General features: G+C 45.1%; 1 protein-coding gene across 1 annotated transcript in view; it reads right to left on the bottom strand.

Annotated features, from left to right (window-relative positions):
• The window catches only part of TFAP2D (transcription factor AP-2 delta), a 51,342-nt gene extending 46,241 nt beyond the window's left edge, over positions 1-5,101 (bottom strand). Inside the window, exons 1-3 of the mRNA XM_059835719.1 lie at positions 5,063-5,101; positions 3,642-4,139; positions 50-110 (exon numbers count right to left, since the gene is read on the bottom strand). Coding sequence (XP_059691702.1) covers positions 50-110; positions 3,642-4,139; positions 5,063-5,101 — 598 coding nt within the window. The remainder of the gene's footprint in view (positions 1-49; positions 111-3,641; positions 4,140-5,062) is intronic.
• Between the last annotated feature and the right edge of the window lie 12,664 nt (positions 5,102-17,765).

Below are 17,765 nucleotides of genomic sequence, written 5' to 3'. Positions count from 1 at the left end.
GGTTTATATTTACAAAAATTGATAGTCGCAGGTATTTGTAACCTCTTACCTCTTCTTATCACACCTCCTTGCCCGTTCAGTACAAGTCCACACTGGGCCTCCACTGAGCTCTTAAGTAATGAGGGGAAAAAAAGGGAAGAAAGGAAAGAAAGAAATCAGATACAGAAGCCCACATAGCTTTTGCTTTGTTACACGACTCGCACAGGAGCAATAGTTAAGGTGAACTGGAAAACCACAGTTACTCTCATCGAACTCAAGTGTTCTGGTGAAATCCCAGCGCCATCCTGCAGCCTACCCCACGAAATGCAAAGTAATTCTCACTTCCATTGCCATTGAAATACGAGTTTCGCCTGAACTGGGGAGTTAGACCAGCAGTTACGCGGCAGGATAGAGAGACAAACAAGTGGTCTTGAGGGAAGTGTGTTCGCGCCCTACAGTTGCACGCACAAAGGTAAAAATACACTTTCACCCGGTATTTTTGCATCTTTGGCTGGGTATTTTTATACATTTGCAGCTAAATTCATGCATATGTTCGTGACACATATATACCGACTTACAAAGTGCGCAGAGAAGTAGACAAAGAACAAAACAACAGACGACCTATTGGGCTTTGCCGGCTACACAGAGTCGTAAGGGCGTTGTAACAATGCGTGGGTCCGCACATAGGTGGGAATGAACACGCATCGGTGTGCGCACACACACGGGCACCCATGTATGAGTGTGGGGTGAAGAACCATCCAAAAACCTGCCTAGGGCTTCTGGTGCACATCCAAAGAGATCTCACTTCTTTATTCTCCTGTTACAAGGCTGATTATTTGGGGATCTTCGCCCTCCTTAATAAATATTTTTATTGGGATGATAAAAGACTTGAAAGGGTTGGGTTTTCTTTGGGTTTTTCCTTATGTTGGGGTTAAAAAAAACACAACAAACCAAACCTAAATCTTTGCCCAGTGGAAATGTGTTAAAGACGCATTTTCCTCTACAAACAAACGAGGTATTGGACATGAAAGAGGCCTTTAAGGGTGTTAACCTACTCAACAGCCCGTGAAGAGTTAAGTAAATGCGGAGAGAGTCGGTGCATAATAAAAACCCCACTTTACAAAACAACCTTTACAGTCCTGGCTCTCTCCCCCACTTTCACCATATTGGCGCTGGCCCTGTAAGACCTTCCTTTTCAAGGCTCTTTTTTATTTTAAGTGTTCTGCTTTAAAGTGATTATGAAATCAATATGAAAAAAACTTGGCGACTGAGCATAAATTAAAGCGGTGATGGGAAAAGGTGTGACAGTTTTCTTTGTTGCCCATGGAAAATCTTTTAGGGCACTGAAAGATGCCACTCCAGCTCCAAGACTGTTTGCATCTGTTAGGCTGACTTAAACCGCCCTCGAAACTATTGGACATTCACTTAAAATTCTGTGCAGGGAAAAGTATATTTACATTTGTTGCATTTGAAATGAGTCATATGCTGATGAACGTTTTAAAAAGAAAGACTAAGGAGAAAGGGGAAGACTGGTTAGACCACAATTTTGGTTTAAAAGTATTTGAGTACAGTCCTGTTTCTGTTCGCCACTAAAACGCTTCCCCCCAAGCCCAAGGCGATACTCGCAAGAGTCCAAGTTTGTTCTGAATCATCTAAATCGTAACGACAGATATTAATATTTTCAACTTCTCACCGCTCAGCCTTTTCGATACCTCAATGCACTCCCTCTTCTGTTCGGGAAAAGAGGGAGGAGGAAAAATAAAGAAAAGATTAGGTACAAAGACCTAAGTCTTTTACTTTCGAATAAAGTGTGATCGAAAAATTAGTATTTTCCAAAGAAAGGCTGTTCATTTTTTGCTTCTTTAAATAAATAAAAAGAAGAATGTGCCTCTAGCAGCTTAACCAACCTCTTCTTCTTTTTTTTTTTTTTTTTTTTAAAGGGAAACATGTTGTTTGGTCGGATGACATTGCATAAATGACCAGTTGAATGGCACTAAGTCGAAAATTGGATAAACTATGGTGCTTTTTTGCCCGGGACTTAGGCATTGTCTGCTGTCTTGCAAACGTTCCTAATCCCCTCTTTTGAAAAATACAAGGCTTTGTGCCTGCCAAAGAAAAAAAATTTGTACAGATACAAAAAAATCAGCAGCAGACGTGGTTATAAAAAGGAGTAAATAGGTTTTAGTTGGGCTGAGCAGTGAATGGCAGCTTTTTTTTTTTTTTTTTGAGGGGGGTAACATAAGGAGATCCTTGTGAAAAATGTAAACAAAAAATGGCCAGAGAGGATAAAATTATATAGTGAATTTTAATGGAGAAAGCTAGGTTTAAATAGTTAGGGTTTCCTCCTCAGAAGATACAAAAGATAACGTTCTTTGTTGTTGGGTCGTTGGATTATTTTCCTCCTTTAAAAAAAATTAAAAAAGGAAAAAAGGGAAAAAAGATTTCTTTTCTCCAATATTTATAGAGATTTGGGGATTTTTTTTGTTTGTTTTGTTTTGTTTTTAAGGGAAGAAAATAAACCTGCTCAGTTTTACAAACTTCGGGGGTTTTCCCGAGCCTTTCACCGCCACCTCTTTTTGGAAAGCCCAACAGAGCGATCTTTGTATGACCGGGAGCGAGATTTGGGGGAAAAGTAAGTACAGGAAATACGGTCCCGTTTGTCTCCCCGCTGCCCGGGGAGCCTCGGTTCCCCGGCTCGGCGGGGGAAGGAAGGTTTGCTTGTCATTTGGGGGACTTTTTCAAACGGCTGTTAGAGACAGGAGGGCGTTGTTTGCAAATTTGGAAAGAAATTTCATTTAAGCAAGCAGCTCGGTTGAATTTGTAGTGCGGGGAGAAGGATTTCTGAGCGGATAAAGCTGCGGGTTGGATACGTAGAACTCGAATTTTTTTTTGATGGGTCCAGATGCCGCTTAGGGGGGAACAGATGAATGGTTAGACACATAGAGAGATGGATTCAGCTTTATCTGCTTCTATCTTTCTCCCTATTAACGTCTAGGTCGGATATTGCGAGGGATTTTTATCGCACTGCGGAACGTTTGCTCCCGTTTATTTCTTCCCTGCCTCATGTCTCGGAGTTCCACGGGAGGTTTGCCTTTGTATGTATGTCGGAAAGCAGATTTCTTTCCTGCCCTGCCTTTTTTTCTCTTCTCCTACTCCATCCCTTCCTCAACACATCTGCCTGCTCTGCCGGTGCGCGTTGCCTAAACGGGTCCGTTCGCCGAAAGAAAGGAAAAGTTTAGGAAAAGCAAGGAGATGGCTTGGGTTGGCTTGCCTTGGCTTGGGTTCGGCTTCTGTGGGTCTTTGGGAAGGGCTGGTACACGCACCCACGGACCCGCACAGGCACACACGCACCCCGAGATCTCCGGCTGAGTCCCACGGTCTCAGCCATCACAGAGACCCAACCCACGCGGGGAAGGCAGGCGCGAGGTTGGTTTTTTGGTTTGTTTGGCCAAGAAAACCCACTTGGCTTTTATTGCCACATTTTTTGTTGCTACTGTTCTGGAGGGGACGGGCTCTGGACGGGATTTTGGATGACTCTTCCCTCCTTTGTATGAGCTATTCTGAGAAGAGGAAAACGGGGAGGGTGGGGGTGGGGTGGGGGGGGACCAGGGCAGGGGGAGGGGAGAAGAAGGTGCCTCGAAAGGAGATCGCATGCGATTTACCTGCAAATCGTCTGCTCCCGAGGCTGCAAGCCCGAGGCTTGGTCCTGGCAGGAGTCTTTGATCTGGATGCATCCCGTATTGGGATCCATGGCTCATAAGAGACAGGTCGTGGCGGCGGTAAGCATCTAAGCACCCCAGCTCTCTCCTCTGCTCGTCCAAGCAAGAGGACTTGAGCGCCCGCGCATTGTGCAGGTTGATAAAATCAGTGGGTTCCCCATGGTGGATCTGCTGGTAGTATTGCTGGGAGTGGTGGAGAGAGTTCAAGGAGTAAGCGTCGGGGTTGACTGCCGGGTGGCTGTGTTGGAACTCGTAGTGGAAGGACTGGTGGTGCAGGGGGGTGTACTGGTGGTTAGTGGAGAAGTACGGGGAGGCGAACTCGGTGCCCGTGGTAGAGTAAGTGAGAGGAGATGAGGAGGAATAGGCGACGGTCGAGTTGGCCACAGACTCCAGGCATCCAAGCTGCATCAAACGGTAACTGTTTGATCCGTCGTGACGTATCTGAAAGGAAGAAGTGAAAAGAAGACCCCAAAACTGGAGGTTTGTCATTGAAAACCCCGGGTGCGGTTCTTCCAAGCCCGCCGTCCTGCATGGCTTCTCCCCCCGCAGAAGCCTCTAAGCCTGCGAGCGGCGACCCCGGCAACAAAAGCTCCTTTCCTACCTTGGGCTGGTGCCATAAAGCTCGGTTCAAAAAATCATAAACAGCCCAGCCTGCCCTAAATACCGCCGAGCGACAGGAATCCACGCACTGAAATAAAAACTACCTATCTTTCTACCCGTCCGTCCATCCTTCTAGCCATCCACCTCCTGATCACAGCTGTAATATCTGGGGCTGACACAAAAAAAAGTCATCAAACAGAGGAAACTACCGAGAATACACACAAGTCCCGTCCCTGCGTTACAGCCTTACACGTTGAGAAAGCCTTGCCGCCTGCTTGCCTTCCTTTCTTCCTTCCTTCCCCTCTTTTTTTTTTGAACCCCTATTTTTCTTTCTTTTTAAAATAACGAATCAGATCCAAAACTCTCCCCCCCTCCTTTTCCTGCGTTTCGAAAGAAAAAAAAAAGGGGAGTCCTGCTTTTTAGTGAGAACTCCCCATTCCTGGCGAGCTGGTGGTGATTTCTCTCCACTTCATTATATTATTAGGGGTATTATTCTGATTTTCGTTCTGGCAACGGTTTGAACGTGGTAATGAGTTGCCCTTTCTGGCGACAGATGTCATAACGAATTTTCTCTCTATACTTCTTTAAGTTATCTCTGAAGCCGGATTATAATTAAATGTAACGGTCCAATATGGATTTAAAAAAAAATGGAAACAACCACACAGGCACATACACACACACATATGCACACACAGGCACACACACATCCACACACGCGCGCACACACACACACACGCACACACACTCTCACACACACAAAATACCTCTGCATCGTGGACGAGACCTGGAAAGGTAGTTGACATTTTTTGGTTCTCCGAAAAAAAAAAAAAAAAAAAAAAAAAGAGGAAAAACCCCAACTCTGGATAAAATTTCCCTCTCCAAATTTAAAAAAAAAAAAAGAAAGAAAAAGGAAAAAATTGAAAAATCCAAAGTTCATGTATTTTCCCAATTTTTTTTTTAGAAAAAATCTCTACAGACAGAGAGAATTTGCAATGTATCTGCATAGATCAGATCTCTCGCTTTTCCATGCACCTCCTTAAAAACCTGTAGGAACAAAATTTTCCCTCTGCACAAAAGCTGCTCCCTGGATCAGATTTTGTACTTGCTGGGTATTTCTTTGGCTGATGTCGTAGGTCCCTTGGTAATATAGAAGTTTTGAAAATTAAGCATCAGCACTGAGAACTGGGAGGACAATAGATAGAGGAGCTTCATCCCAGGAGACAAGGAATAAATATTGTATCTTCGCCTAATAAGGAACTGTAGGTTCTTTCAACATTTTTATACATTTTTTCCTCCACTCTTTAGAATGCTTTTTCTTACCCAGGCTAATATGGGAGCTAGTCTGATCGAAGGGGGTATTTTGTGTACATTTTATTGGGAAGACATAAAGCTAATATATATTAATATATATTATTAAACCATCCTTTTCAGTAGGTAAGTGCTCCTTCCTGTTGATTATACTGCTTTTAAATACTGACCAGAATCTAAGATTGCACATTTGTATGTGTGTCTGTTTAACTGTATTTTTTTTTCCTAAATGAAAACTATGTGGTTTGTTTTGGTTTGGGTTTTTTTTTTTTTTTTTTTTTTTACCCTTGCATTTACATCGAATTTAAGTCCACCCCACACTCCAACCTGCTTTTAAAGCTTCCTAATATGCTGTCTTACAGGCTTCTTTAAATAGCATTTTCAAACATAAAACTAGGGTGAGACCACACAGTATCACTGCAGTGACATATTATATGGAATTATACATAAAATACATATAGATCTACGGAATTACACCTGCCTATATAGGGGAAAGAAGACCAGGGAAGGGGACGGGTGAGCTAAAGAGCAGTGAGAGCCGTTCTCCCTTCGACATTTCCAAGTGCCGGCGTGTTTTAGCGGAGGGGTGCGGGGAGGCTGCGTGGCCCCGGGTGGCAAAAGGGGTACGTGAGGGAGTCACTCCGTGACACCGGTCCGAGGAGTTGCCACTCGAGGAAGAAGTCCTCCCTGCCTGCCCCCCCGCCCCGTCCCTCTGCCCCTGCCCCCGGTAGCGGCTCCGCGGCCCCCGAGGTGGCTGCGGGCTCCGCCCGGGGGGGGCCGCCCGCTGCCGGGGGAGCCCGGGGCGGCGGCGGGGCGGGTGGGGGGAGTCCCCCGCCCCCCGAGAAGACGCCGGCCCGAATGGCATTTCCTGGCGGGGTGGCTCTGCGGCTGGCTAGCTTCCACAAGCGATAAGCCTGGAGATAGGAGAGGGTGTAACTGGCTTTTAATTGCCATTTAATTGGGGTGGCTTTTGAGCGTTTGAGCCGCGAAGGTGTCTTAATAACAAGCCGCGGGCCAAGAGGCATGTGGCTCTCTCCCTCTCCCTCTCCCCTCTGGTCTTTTTCTTTTTTAAGGTGCGGGTTTCTCGGTATCCCTTCACGCAGGCGAACGGGAGCGGCCATTCGGCCTCTTCCCCCTCCACGGAGGGACAAAGGCACACGGGTGGGCTCGACAGGCGTTGTCTGCAGGGGGGAAGCGCGGAGGGGGCAGCGGCAGAGCCCCGGCAGCTCCGCAGCGCGCTGCAGGCAGCGGGGCTCGGAGGGAGCGGCCCCCCCGCGGCCCCCGCCCCGCCTTCCTGGTGGGGAAAGGGAAGTGGGAGGAAAATGGGAAGGGAGGGAGGGAGAGAGGGAGAGAGGAAGGAGTAAAGGGAAGGAGGGAGGGAGGAAGGAAAGGAGGGAGGAAGGGAGGCAGGAGGGAAGGTAGGGAGGAAGGAAGGAAGTAATAAAAGGAGGAAGGAAAGGAGGAAGGAAGGAGGGAAGGAAGGAAGGAAGGAAGGAAGGAAGGAAGGGAGGGAGGGAGGGAGGGAGGGAGGAAGCAAGGGAGGAAGGAAGGAAGGAAGGAAGGAAGGAAGGAAGGAAGGAAGGAAGGAAGGAAGGAAGGAAGGAAGGAAGGAAGGAATCACAGAATCACTAAGGTTGGAAAAGACCTGTAAGATCATCAAGTCCAACCATCAACCAACACCACCATGCCCACTAAACCATGTCCCACAATGCCACGTCCACACACTCCTTGAATACCTCCAGGGATGGTGACTCCACCACCTCTCTGGGCAGCTTATTCCAGTGTCTCACCACTCTCTCAGTAAAGAAATTGTTTCTAATATCCAGCCTGAACCTCCCCTGGCGCAACTTGAGGCCATTTCCTCTTGTCCTGTCACTAGTTACATGGGAGAAGAGACCAACACCCCCCTCACCACAACCCCCTTTCAGGTAGTTGTAGAGAGCCATGAGGTCTCCCCTCAGCCTCCTCTTCTCCAGACTGAACAACCCCAGCTCCCTCAGCTGCTCCTCATAAGACTTGTGCTCCAGACCCCTCACCAGCTTCGTCGCCCTTCTCTGGACACGCTAAGGAAGGAAGGAAGGAAGGGAGAAAAGGAGAAAGGAAGGGAGGAAGGGAGGAAGGAAAGAAAGAAGAGAGGGAGGGAGGGAGGGAGGGAAGGAAGGAAGGAAGGAAGGAGGGAAGGAAGAAAAGGAGGAAGGAAGAGAGGAAGGGAAGAAGGGAGGGAGGGAGGAAAGAAGAAAAGGAGGAAGGGAGGAAGGAAGGAAGGAAGGAATGAATGAATGAAGGAAGGAGGGAAGGAAGAAAAGGAGGAAGGAAGAGAGGAAGGGAAGAAGGGAGGGAGGGAGGAAAGAAGAAAAGGGGGAAGGGAGGAAGGAAGGAAGGAAGGAATGAATGAATGAAGGAAGGAAGGAAGGAAGGAGGGGAGGAAGGGAAGAAGGGAGGGAGGGAGGGACGGAGGGAAGAAGGGAGGGAAGGAAGGAAGGAAGGGAGGGAAGGGAGGAAGGAAGGAAGGGAGGGAGGGAGGGAGGAAAGGAGAAAAGAAGGAAAGGAGGAAGGAAGGTATTGTATCTTTCTCTTCATTCGGATTTGCTACAGTTCTAATGTTAATGAAATAAAAATATTTCTTCCCAACGTATATTTGAGAAAATTCGAGGAACTCTTCCAAGTTCAGATTTGGTTTGTACGCCTCGAGATTTTGGTAGTTGAGAGGATAAAAGAATACGTAGAAATGGGCAAACTCTGCACTTTCCGACGCCCCGTTGGAGCCTGGCGAGCGCAGTGTGAGCAGCCACAGCAGCCTTGAGCAGGACGGCTTAGAGATGAGAAAAAAAGAAGTTAAGACACCTTGAGCACACCCTCCTGACGGAGGGAGAAGTGTTCCTTCCCTTCGAGAAGCAAGGCAAACCCCGTCCCGCACAGCCAGGTCACCGCACCCCCCCAGCTCTGTGGATTTCCCCAGGGCGGTTATTTCCACAGTGTTACTTCAGTCCTGTCTGGGTCTTTTTTTTCTTTGGGGTGTGTGTGTGTTCCTTGATCTCGCCAAGACAAGCCCAGCTCAGTGAGTAAAGGGGGACACACGGCGAGGGGACACGGCCGGGGGGCCCCGGGTGCAGCGCAGCCCAGTCCCTGCCGTGATTTACGGCGCTGCAGGGCGGCAGCGCTCCCCTCCAACTCACCTCCGCAGGACACCTTCTCCGTCTATGCCATTTTTTTTCCAGAAAACTACTGGCGTGGGAGAGGTGTGGAAAGGATTTGGGCGCAGATTCCCTTCTTTTGAATCCTGTGGGTGCCGTGGTGCGGTTATCACCCCCACCCGAGCGCTGGCTCGGGGCGGGGGCTGCCTGGCCCCTGGGAGCGGGGGGGAGGACACGCACGATGCTTTCCCAACTCGTTTCCCGAGCTGCCAGGAGATCACCCCGCTGCAAGGGATCCGTTTTGCGAGAGATGTCCCCCCCGTCCGACCCCTTCCCCCTCCCTCCCCACGCAGCCCGCAGCCACACCACCAGCCAGCTCGGAGCCCAACCTCGCTTCCAACAACAACAAAGCCACCGACATGGTTTTGTTTGGAGGAAAGTTTATAAGAAACCCGGCTTGCCAGATGCACGGTACTGGTCAGTTCCATCTGTTAGCTTCGCCTACAGACCCTAAAAAATCATATAGACCGTTTGCGCTTTTAACTCCCCCCAATCCAATTAATAACGCGAGTCAAACTGCAAAGCACTTATTAATTGCTCCGAAAGAAATTCTTTCAGGAAAGTTAATTGGGAGCTTTCTGGTTTTCCAACCAGCGCCATAAACTAATGGTCAGAGCAGACAGACTTGGCGTTGAGTTTCATTGTGTCTGGGCACGTTGTTTATCCCCTGCTTAAAGTTTGCTTCTGCTCCCAGGCTACAGAATGGGGTTTTTGGGTCTGTGGTGTGGTTTTTTTTTTTTTTTTTTTTTTTTTCTGAAGGGGTCTGCAAAAAAACTGACGGAGCTGCTGGAAGGGGTAGGAATGTGGGGGAAAACCCCAAGAAAAAACAAAGCTCCCTCTCTGGGATCATCTCAGTTTCCCTGGTAGTTCACTGCAGTGGGCGAAGTGGCTGGTGCTGCTGCAGGGACGGAGTCTGGGCTTGACGGCTGGCTGCTGTGTGAGAGCAGCTCCCCAGGCTCCCAGAGCTCCCTCACCTCCTGCTTGACTTGCAAACGTTTTCCATCATTTAGGAGCCTGAAATTACAAATTTTCCTTTCTTTTTTTCCTTCCTGCCTTAGCTCCTGCATTTTGCTGGTTGCCCAATAATTGTTTATTTTATTTCCTAATTAAAAGCCTTCTCTTATGCTGAGAGTCACCAAAACTTGGTCCTTCCTGGACCTAAACTTCTGATGACTTTTCCTGGAGTTTCCTGTGTCTGAATGAGTCCACGGAGCAGCTCAAGCCATCGCAGGCAGCTGGGGCCAGCAGTGCCAGGACATTCCTGGAGCAGGGTCCAGCCTCTGCAATGCCCTTTTCTGTGAAGGATCCAAAGAAAAGTCCCTCTCCAGCAGCCAGCAAAAGCTTTTTCCTTAATACTCTTTTCCATCCCCTTTGTCCTGCGCAGTTCCTGAAGTTTGGGGGCTGTGAGCCTTGGGGACACTCAGCTGACCTAAACCAAAAGCAGCCCTGGGGTCGCTTTGGTGCTTCACTGGGTCCTGCCCATTGTTTGCAAATCTATTCTTGTTGATCCTTTGTCTCATCTCCCCTGGCAAATCTTTTACTCCTTCTCCTGCTCCCCTGGTCTGCTGAAATCCTCCCTCTTGTCTGGCAGAAGGGGTGAACCTGAACATGGGTCCCCTCTGTGCTGAGCATCACCACCCCTTTCCCCTCCCCTGAACTTCACACGCAGGGAAAACCCTGGGAGAGGCCCAGACCTCTGTGGGTTGGAGGGAGGGAGCTGGCAGCACCCCTGAAATACACACACAGGCTACCCACCTTCATTTTCAGGCAAACCTGTCTGTGTGCCTGCCTTTCCACTCATCCAAACAAAGAGAGACAACCCCTGTCTGATAAACAAACAAACCCTATACACTGTCACGGGGAAACAAAAAGAGACCATAGTGAGACATTTTTTTTTTTCCTCTTGTTTCCCTTTAAGAATCATTATTTTGGGAGTACAAGTTATATTATATTGCTTTTTCTTTCCCAAGGAGGAAAAAAAAAGAGAGAAGAAGCTTTGACACCAGAGTTCACAGACTGTATCTGTGGACAATGAGTGTGGGAAGTTTTGGAGGGGGTTTCTTCAAGTTGCAAGAGCAGAGATGTCCTGCAAAAACCTGCCCATTCCCCTTCCCTCTGAACATAGCTAACCTCTCTGATGCCCAGCACCATGTTTCCTCCTTCTTGCAAATTTGTATTCTGCCTCACCGCAACAGCCGAAAGGCAACATAATGGGACAGAGAAAATGCATTTGCAAGCAATTAAAATGCTATGAATATATTAGTCGAAAATTAAAGGGGATAACTGGTGTCTCCAATCATTTTTTTGATGGCAGCAAGTCTTCCCGCTTGCTGAGGCTTTTGTGAGGACTCAGGGGTGGCTATATTTCAACCCAGGTGCCTGGCATCACTCAGACTCAATGCGAAAGGGTGAGGGGAGATGGCTTCAAAGGTGTCAATATTGATCAATATTGCCTTGCAAAAAACCAGACCCGTGCTCACTGGGAGTGAATGCCATTCATTACCAGTCTGTGCAAGGATCAAGAGGGTAGAGTTTGTGGCTGCTGCATTGCAACATGACTTTTCAGACATTTGGTAAGGGTGATCCATTGACTGCCTGCCAATGAGAGACCCTCTTCCCCTCCTTTTTCCAGTTCACCTTCCCTTGTCCTCATCTTCCTTAGTCTCTCTCTTCCCTGCTGGCTGCTGCCTATTGCTGGCCAAACTGGGCTGTGAGCCCCACAGTCCCTGTCCCCACCCTATTATTTCTTGTGATGTGTCTTGGTGATGTGACTTCCCTGCTTTCTCCTTCAAGCACCCGGTCCCACAACCACAGGTTTACTTCTTACACGGAGCTGCTCCTCATGTTTATCTTCTCCACTCAACTGCTCTTGCAGCCATCTCATTTCTCCATCTCCTGACTGTTTCCCCACAGCTCCCTGAGCTGCTGAGTGCCCCATCCCATCTGTCTTTGCTCTCCAGCCAGACCCCAAGAAAGCAGCTTCTCTTGGCTTAGGCTCATAGAGGCGTGGAGAACTTACTGGGGAAGCTGCCTAGGGCCCCTTCTTACATGGCTCCTAGGGCTTTACCTGCTCCACAGAGGCCTCTCCACCTGGTCCTCCTTGACAATAGCCTCTGGTGTATCTTGGTCTTTCACACACTCCTGCTTTAAGGCATTTATTTCATTGCCACTGCTGTGTTTTCAAGCTGTCTACCCGCCTTTTCTCTCTCCTTTAGGCACCTGCATCAAGAAAAACAGGCTGCCTCCACTCTTCCCCTTTTGGGACTTCCCCCTTTCAATCTTCACACAACACTGCGGTTTTGCCAGTGCCTTTTACTGCCATGTTCCTAATTTCTTTCAGCATCTCTACCGCATCCCTTGGGGGGGTAACATGATGACTGTCTGTGGCAGCTGTCCTCTCTCCAGTTCTGCAAACACCCAGATGATGAAAAACCTCCCTCCCTCCTTCCAGCTTTCTCCTGAAAGCAAAAGCTACTTTGTCTGGCAATTGCTCCTGCCATCTCTTAGAGGCCATTTTTATTTTCCATTGACCTCTTCTGTACTTGAAGAATGTCCTATTACTTTATTTATCTTGCTCTCTTGTGCAGCTCTTTCACTCCCCAACTTGGCTCCTCTCTCATATCTTACACTTACTTCCCTTCATCACGTAATCCTCCCAGACCTCTTTTCTCTTTACCTGATCTAGCTCAGTCATGCAGGTCACCTTTTTTACCCTTAAATCCTTTTCTGATTCTCTGGCTATCTGAAGGTATTTACTGCTGTGGGCAACAGAATCACGCTAATTTTGGAGAATCCTTTAATAATCTCTTTCTATCTAATGAGTTGTCAAATTTCTCATATTCTGTGTGTTTTGCTGTTCTGAAAGGGGATGTTGGGTTATAATCACAGACCTAATTAGAGTCTAATTACTCTTCTATGTGAGAGCCTTGCCTTCCTTCACATCAGTAGCTCCTCAGTCAATTCCTCTTTGCTTGTAAGCAATTGATGCTTTTAAATTTTGGGAAAGGGAGCAAACACAGATATCTCAGCGATGTTTTGTGTCCTCAAGTTTATATCAAGGAAGAAGCCAGAAATTCTCCCGTAAAGAATCTTTCTCTATGATAATTTTTTTTTTTTCAAATTGTGATTATGTATTTTCTTGCTCTGACCATACTTTCTAACTGCTTCACCCAGGATTTCTCCAGCAATATTGCTGCTGTAAGTAATTTCCACTATTAATGCCACATTGGAAAACTGTTAAAAGGAAACACAGACATAACCATCTCTGTCCATGAAATGGGATGAGGTTAGCAATTTAGCGATAGAGCAGAATGAAACCTGGTTCTGGAAAACCACATGATGGTGAAAAGCTTCAAAATGTGACTTGAAAATTGACAAGAGTTCTGGTTCAAATTCTTGCTCCACTTCTTGTGATACGGAGATTTGAACATAGTCCTTCTAGACCTAATAATTTGTGGAAAAGCTTATGGGCTTCAACAGGGACATTCCTCAGGACCAGAATGGAACAATGGAAAAAATCAGAGTTAAGAGAACTCTGACATTCCCACTTGGCTCTGAAACTGTGAAGTCCATACTTTCCTTAAAATAGTCTGATTTCAACAAAATTTGTAAGACACTTTCACTGACTTTTTTTTTAAACTAGCTACTAAAGAAAAGTTATGAAGACTACTTCCATAGAAAGTACTATAGGAAGCTGTATGGGATATTCCTGCTCATTGATGTAGCATAATATCCGTACTCAACCAAGGCAACAGGAAAAATCCATATGTGATGGGGATTTTGTATCAGGCCATCAAAGTTCAGTGGGAACTGTCATCACAACCTTATATTTTGCTGCTCAGGAGAAAACACGGGCAATGAAACTGGAAATCTTATTGTTAACTAGTGCATCTAACTAAAAGTGGGTTTTTTTTGCCAGCCTTAGCCCACAGGGCAATTTTAAACCAAACTCTCCTACATGTAACCAGCTAAACAAGGCCTTTGGAAATTCTCCTGATCACAAACTGGCTAAGATGACATTATCCACATTATTTTCTGGATGCCTTTCGATATATGAGGCAAAATCTTATCATTAAACTTCTCTCTGGTAGTGGAGAATGAAAACATCTGTCGACTGTGATGTATTAAAGATGTACCTTATATTAGAATCATCCATAATTAATGCAGACATTCCAATAAATAATACAGTGTCAGGTTCTTTGGATTATTGAGTGTACTCCACTGTGCTCATATACTTATGCACTGGCAGTAATAGTGAGCAAGTTCCCTTACCTAATTAAACACTGCACTCTACTACATGTTTAAATACCATTAAGGTTGTGTCACAAACTTAAAAGAGTAAATTCAAAGGTAAGGCTGACATCTTTGTCCTCAGCTCATGAGTCATGTATTGATGGCTTCTTCCATTTTTTCCCCACCTGCGTGTCTGCATGGATATACATTTTCATGGATTTTTTTTACCTCTTACACTTAATTTGTAGCCTTAACACTTTAAAATTAGGTGTAATAGTATTAATATTTTAAAGAGATTCTTTCCTCAAGAGCCTGGAATTGCTCTGAATAGCTCAAATAAATCTGTATTCAGGTTAAGTAATATATAATTTTCACTGAACACATATATTTGTTAACATATTTGAAAATGGAACTTGTATTGACCCAAGAATCCTGGGTAGGTGCAAAGAAACCATTCTATATTTTTTATTGGTTCAGTATTCAGGCATTTGCTATTAAAATGCATAAGATGTATCCCCAAAACTGAAACCAGCTACTTCAGAGACATAAGATTCCACTGAGGGAATAAGCATTTATGCTTTAAAAACATATTTTAATTTCCCAATTGATCATAATGGCTCATGCATAAAATCAAGAGATTTTGGAATTTCTATTACTTTAAAATTGGGCATTAAAATTCATTTGGCAGAAGAGGATTATTTATTTATTTATTTATTCATTTATTTATTTATTTCCAGAAATAAGATCTTGTCTGCAGGATCTGATTCTGGAATGATATCTCTGACAGAGGAGACATCATTCACAACCTGACAATAGCTACTAGAGGATTGATAATGAATGTGCTGATAAAGCTCACTGTGAGCTCCATTCTGCTTCCTTGACTCACGTCCGTAATCCCTCTATAAGCCAGTTGTCTCTTTGACCTCTATGGGCCTGAGCACGCTAGTGAAGGTGGAGGGGTCAGGCACTAAAAGACTAGTGCTCTCTTGCATGAGGGACCTGATTCAAAGATCATCTGAAGTCAATGGAATTCTTTCTCTGGAATTCAAAGAGCTGTAGAAAATGTCCTAAACAACTATTTGGATTTGCATTGTGCCTAAAATAGAAGAAGAATAAAAGGGAAAATAAGAAGGTAATAATGTTCACCTAGAAAAGGTCTTTAAAAAACAATTTAAAATGTTAGTTCCATAGTCTGAAATCTGAAAACCATTTATTACATTTTTGAGAACCATGACAAAAAAATCCTTTTCCTTCCTTCCTTCCTTCCTTCCTTCCTTCCTTCCTTCCTTCCTTCCTTCCTTCCTTCCTTCCTTCCTTCCTTCCTCCCTCCCTCCCTCCCTCCCTCCCTCCCTCCCTCCCTCTCTGCTGTATAGTAATACTATTATATAGAGTGTATATACGTACTAGTGCTGTGGACAGCCTAATTATTCAGTTTCTGAACTGTGACTTAAAGTGTGATTTTCAGCAGTAATTTCCCTCAATTCAGATTGTCTGGCTGTTCTGAAATGATTATTTGCAGACCAGTGAACGAAACATGGACAATCAACAATTTTTGATTGTACAATAAAATGACTGCAATTGAAGTTCGATGTTTGCGGTAGTTTAAAAACAATGGGCTATAGCTTACTGACCCCATTCAGCAAAGTGCTTAGCTGAAACAAATGCTTAACTTTATTTCTGAGTGTAGAATTAAAAAAAAAAGTGCAAGGAAGTGCATTTAGCACCAGTAAGGAACATTCATTCAGGATAAAAACAGGAACTGGTATTCAGGTTAGCAAAGACCAGGATATAACTTTGGTTCATATGTTTTAGGGGCAAGGGACATGGGCCATGTATTAAATGGTGGTCAAATGAAGATATTATTTATCATAAAAAGATTCCACATTGCTATTTCTAACAATGCTCATGTATATATATTTCCATTTCATTAATGAAACAAATCTGTCACAAAAATAAAGACCCTGTCTCTTCCTCTCTATAAACATATATCACATATGTACACATGGTACAGATGCATCATGCACTTCTATGTATATATGATAGAGAAGAAGAGAGATTTTGCAATTAATTTATACAGCTATTTTATATCTTCTTTTTAGACGAATCAACACAGCTATGTTAATGTAATTGATTCACCTCCCATCTGCATCAGCTGAACCTCTGATCTGCTATTTTGAAGTATAGAAACACACTCTTTACACACTTGCAATTCCTCATCACATCAATGGAAAGTGCAGAGATACTGTTAGCAATCTCATCTGCCTTCATATATGCATGTGCATAGCGGAGACTTTGCACCTACAGTCATATCTCCCCAAATTACTGTTTTGGTTATTGTGCATCAAAAGTGCATAGGAAGAGGATATATTTCCCTCAGCTGGAAATATGAACATTCACTTTCCATGTAACCTTAACTTTGACCCTAAATTTGCAACCCTTAAAGATTAGCTTAAACAGAAGATCAATTTTGTTTATAGCGATGAGCATTGATTTTTCACCCTGCAGTGCATGACACTGGCCTGGCTATTAATAGAGGAGAAAATATTATTCCCTATGGCTAGGAAGTTCTATAACATAAAAAGAAGCTATATATCATAGAATCCTAGAATGGTTTGGTTTGGAAGGGACATTTCAGGGTCATCTAGTCCAACATCCCTGCAATGAGCAGGGACATCTTCCACTAGATCAGGTCGCTCAGAGCCCCGTCCAACCTGACCTTGAATGTTTCCAGGGATGGGGCAGCTACCACCTCTCTGGGCAACCTGTGCCAGGGTTTCACCACCCTCGTCATAAAAAATGTCTTCCTTATATCTAGTCTGAATATATATAAATAGATATGTGTGTGTATTTTTTAATATTTATATTTTTAGATCCATACATGGAATGTTATCAACAGCTTAATGCCTGCTGCCCTGCAGGACGATTTCTAAAATGAGAAGCTACTTTTCTTGTTTTCAAAGACCCCCACGAGTTAGGCCAGTTGTTTGTAGCAACCCAAAGGAGGAAGAAGGCCTGTTTAGTCTCCCTCTTCTTTCTTGCAGCAAGAAGCAGGCTGCGATTTGGACGCTCCCCCCGCCCCCCCCCTTTCCCTCCCCCGGCTGCGGGGGGCCGGCGGGGAGAGTCCCCCCTCAGCCCCGCCGACAGGAGCTGTCCATTCAGCACCCCGCGCCCACGGGCTGCCTGCCCGCCCGCCAAAAAACACAAAAGAAGGGAAATATTAATTAATTAAAAAGAGGGGGGAGAGCTAAAAAAAAAAAAAAAAAAAAAAAAAAGCCAATCTGCTCAATCCTCTGCCTGCAGGCAGACTCTAACGGAAACCACATATGCTTTGCCTCTCCCTATAAGAAATCTTCATTGGGGCATTAAAATACTTAAAAGGATTAGTCGTTAAATACTTGTACATTTGGTTTAATTCACTAGGAACGCTATGTCACAGGGTTACATCAGAAAGCTGGAGAGTTTTAATCTCACTTGCAGTATTTACCTAGATGTTTTATTCCTTCTGCTGCTTGTTACAGGGATAATATTAATATCCTACTTGTCCAGAGGGAGGCAGTTAAAAAAAAAAAGAAAAAAAAAAGAAAAAAAAAAGAAGAGCTGGCTGCTGTCTGATGGTATAAAAATATCAAAGAGACTTTTAAGGTAAAACAAAACAAAACAAAACTATGAATTGGAGCGTGACATTCTTTCCCACAGCCTATTGCTTATCTCTGATGATGATGATGGAGGAGTA

The sequence above is a fragment of the Gavia stellata genome, chromosome 2 (assembly GCF_030936135.1).
Source record: "Gavia stellata isolate bGavSte3 chromosome 2, bGavSte3.hap2, whole genome shotgun sequence".
Lineage (NCBI taxonomy): Eukaryota > Metazoa > Chordata > Aves > Gaviiformes > Gaviidae > Gavia > Gavia stellata.
Note: the sequence above shows the minus strand (reverse complement) of the source record. Positions and strands in the feature narration are given on the sequence as shown.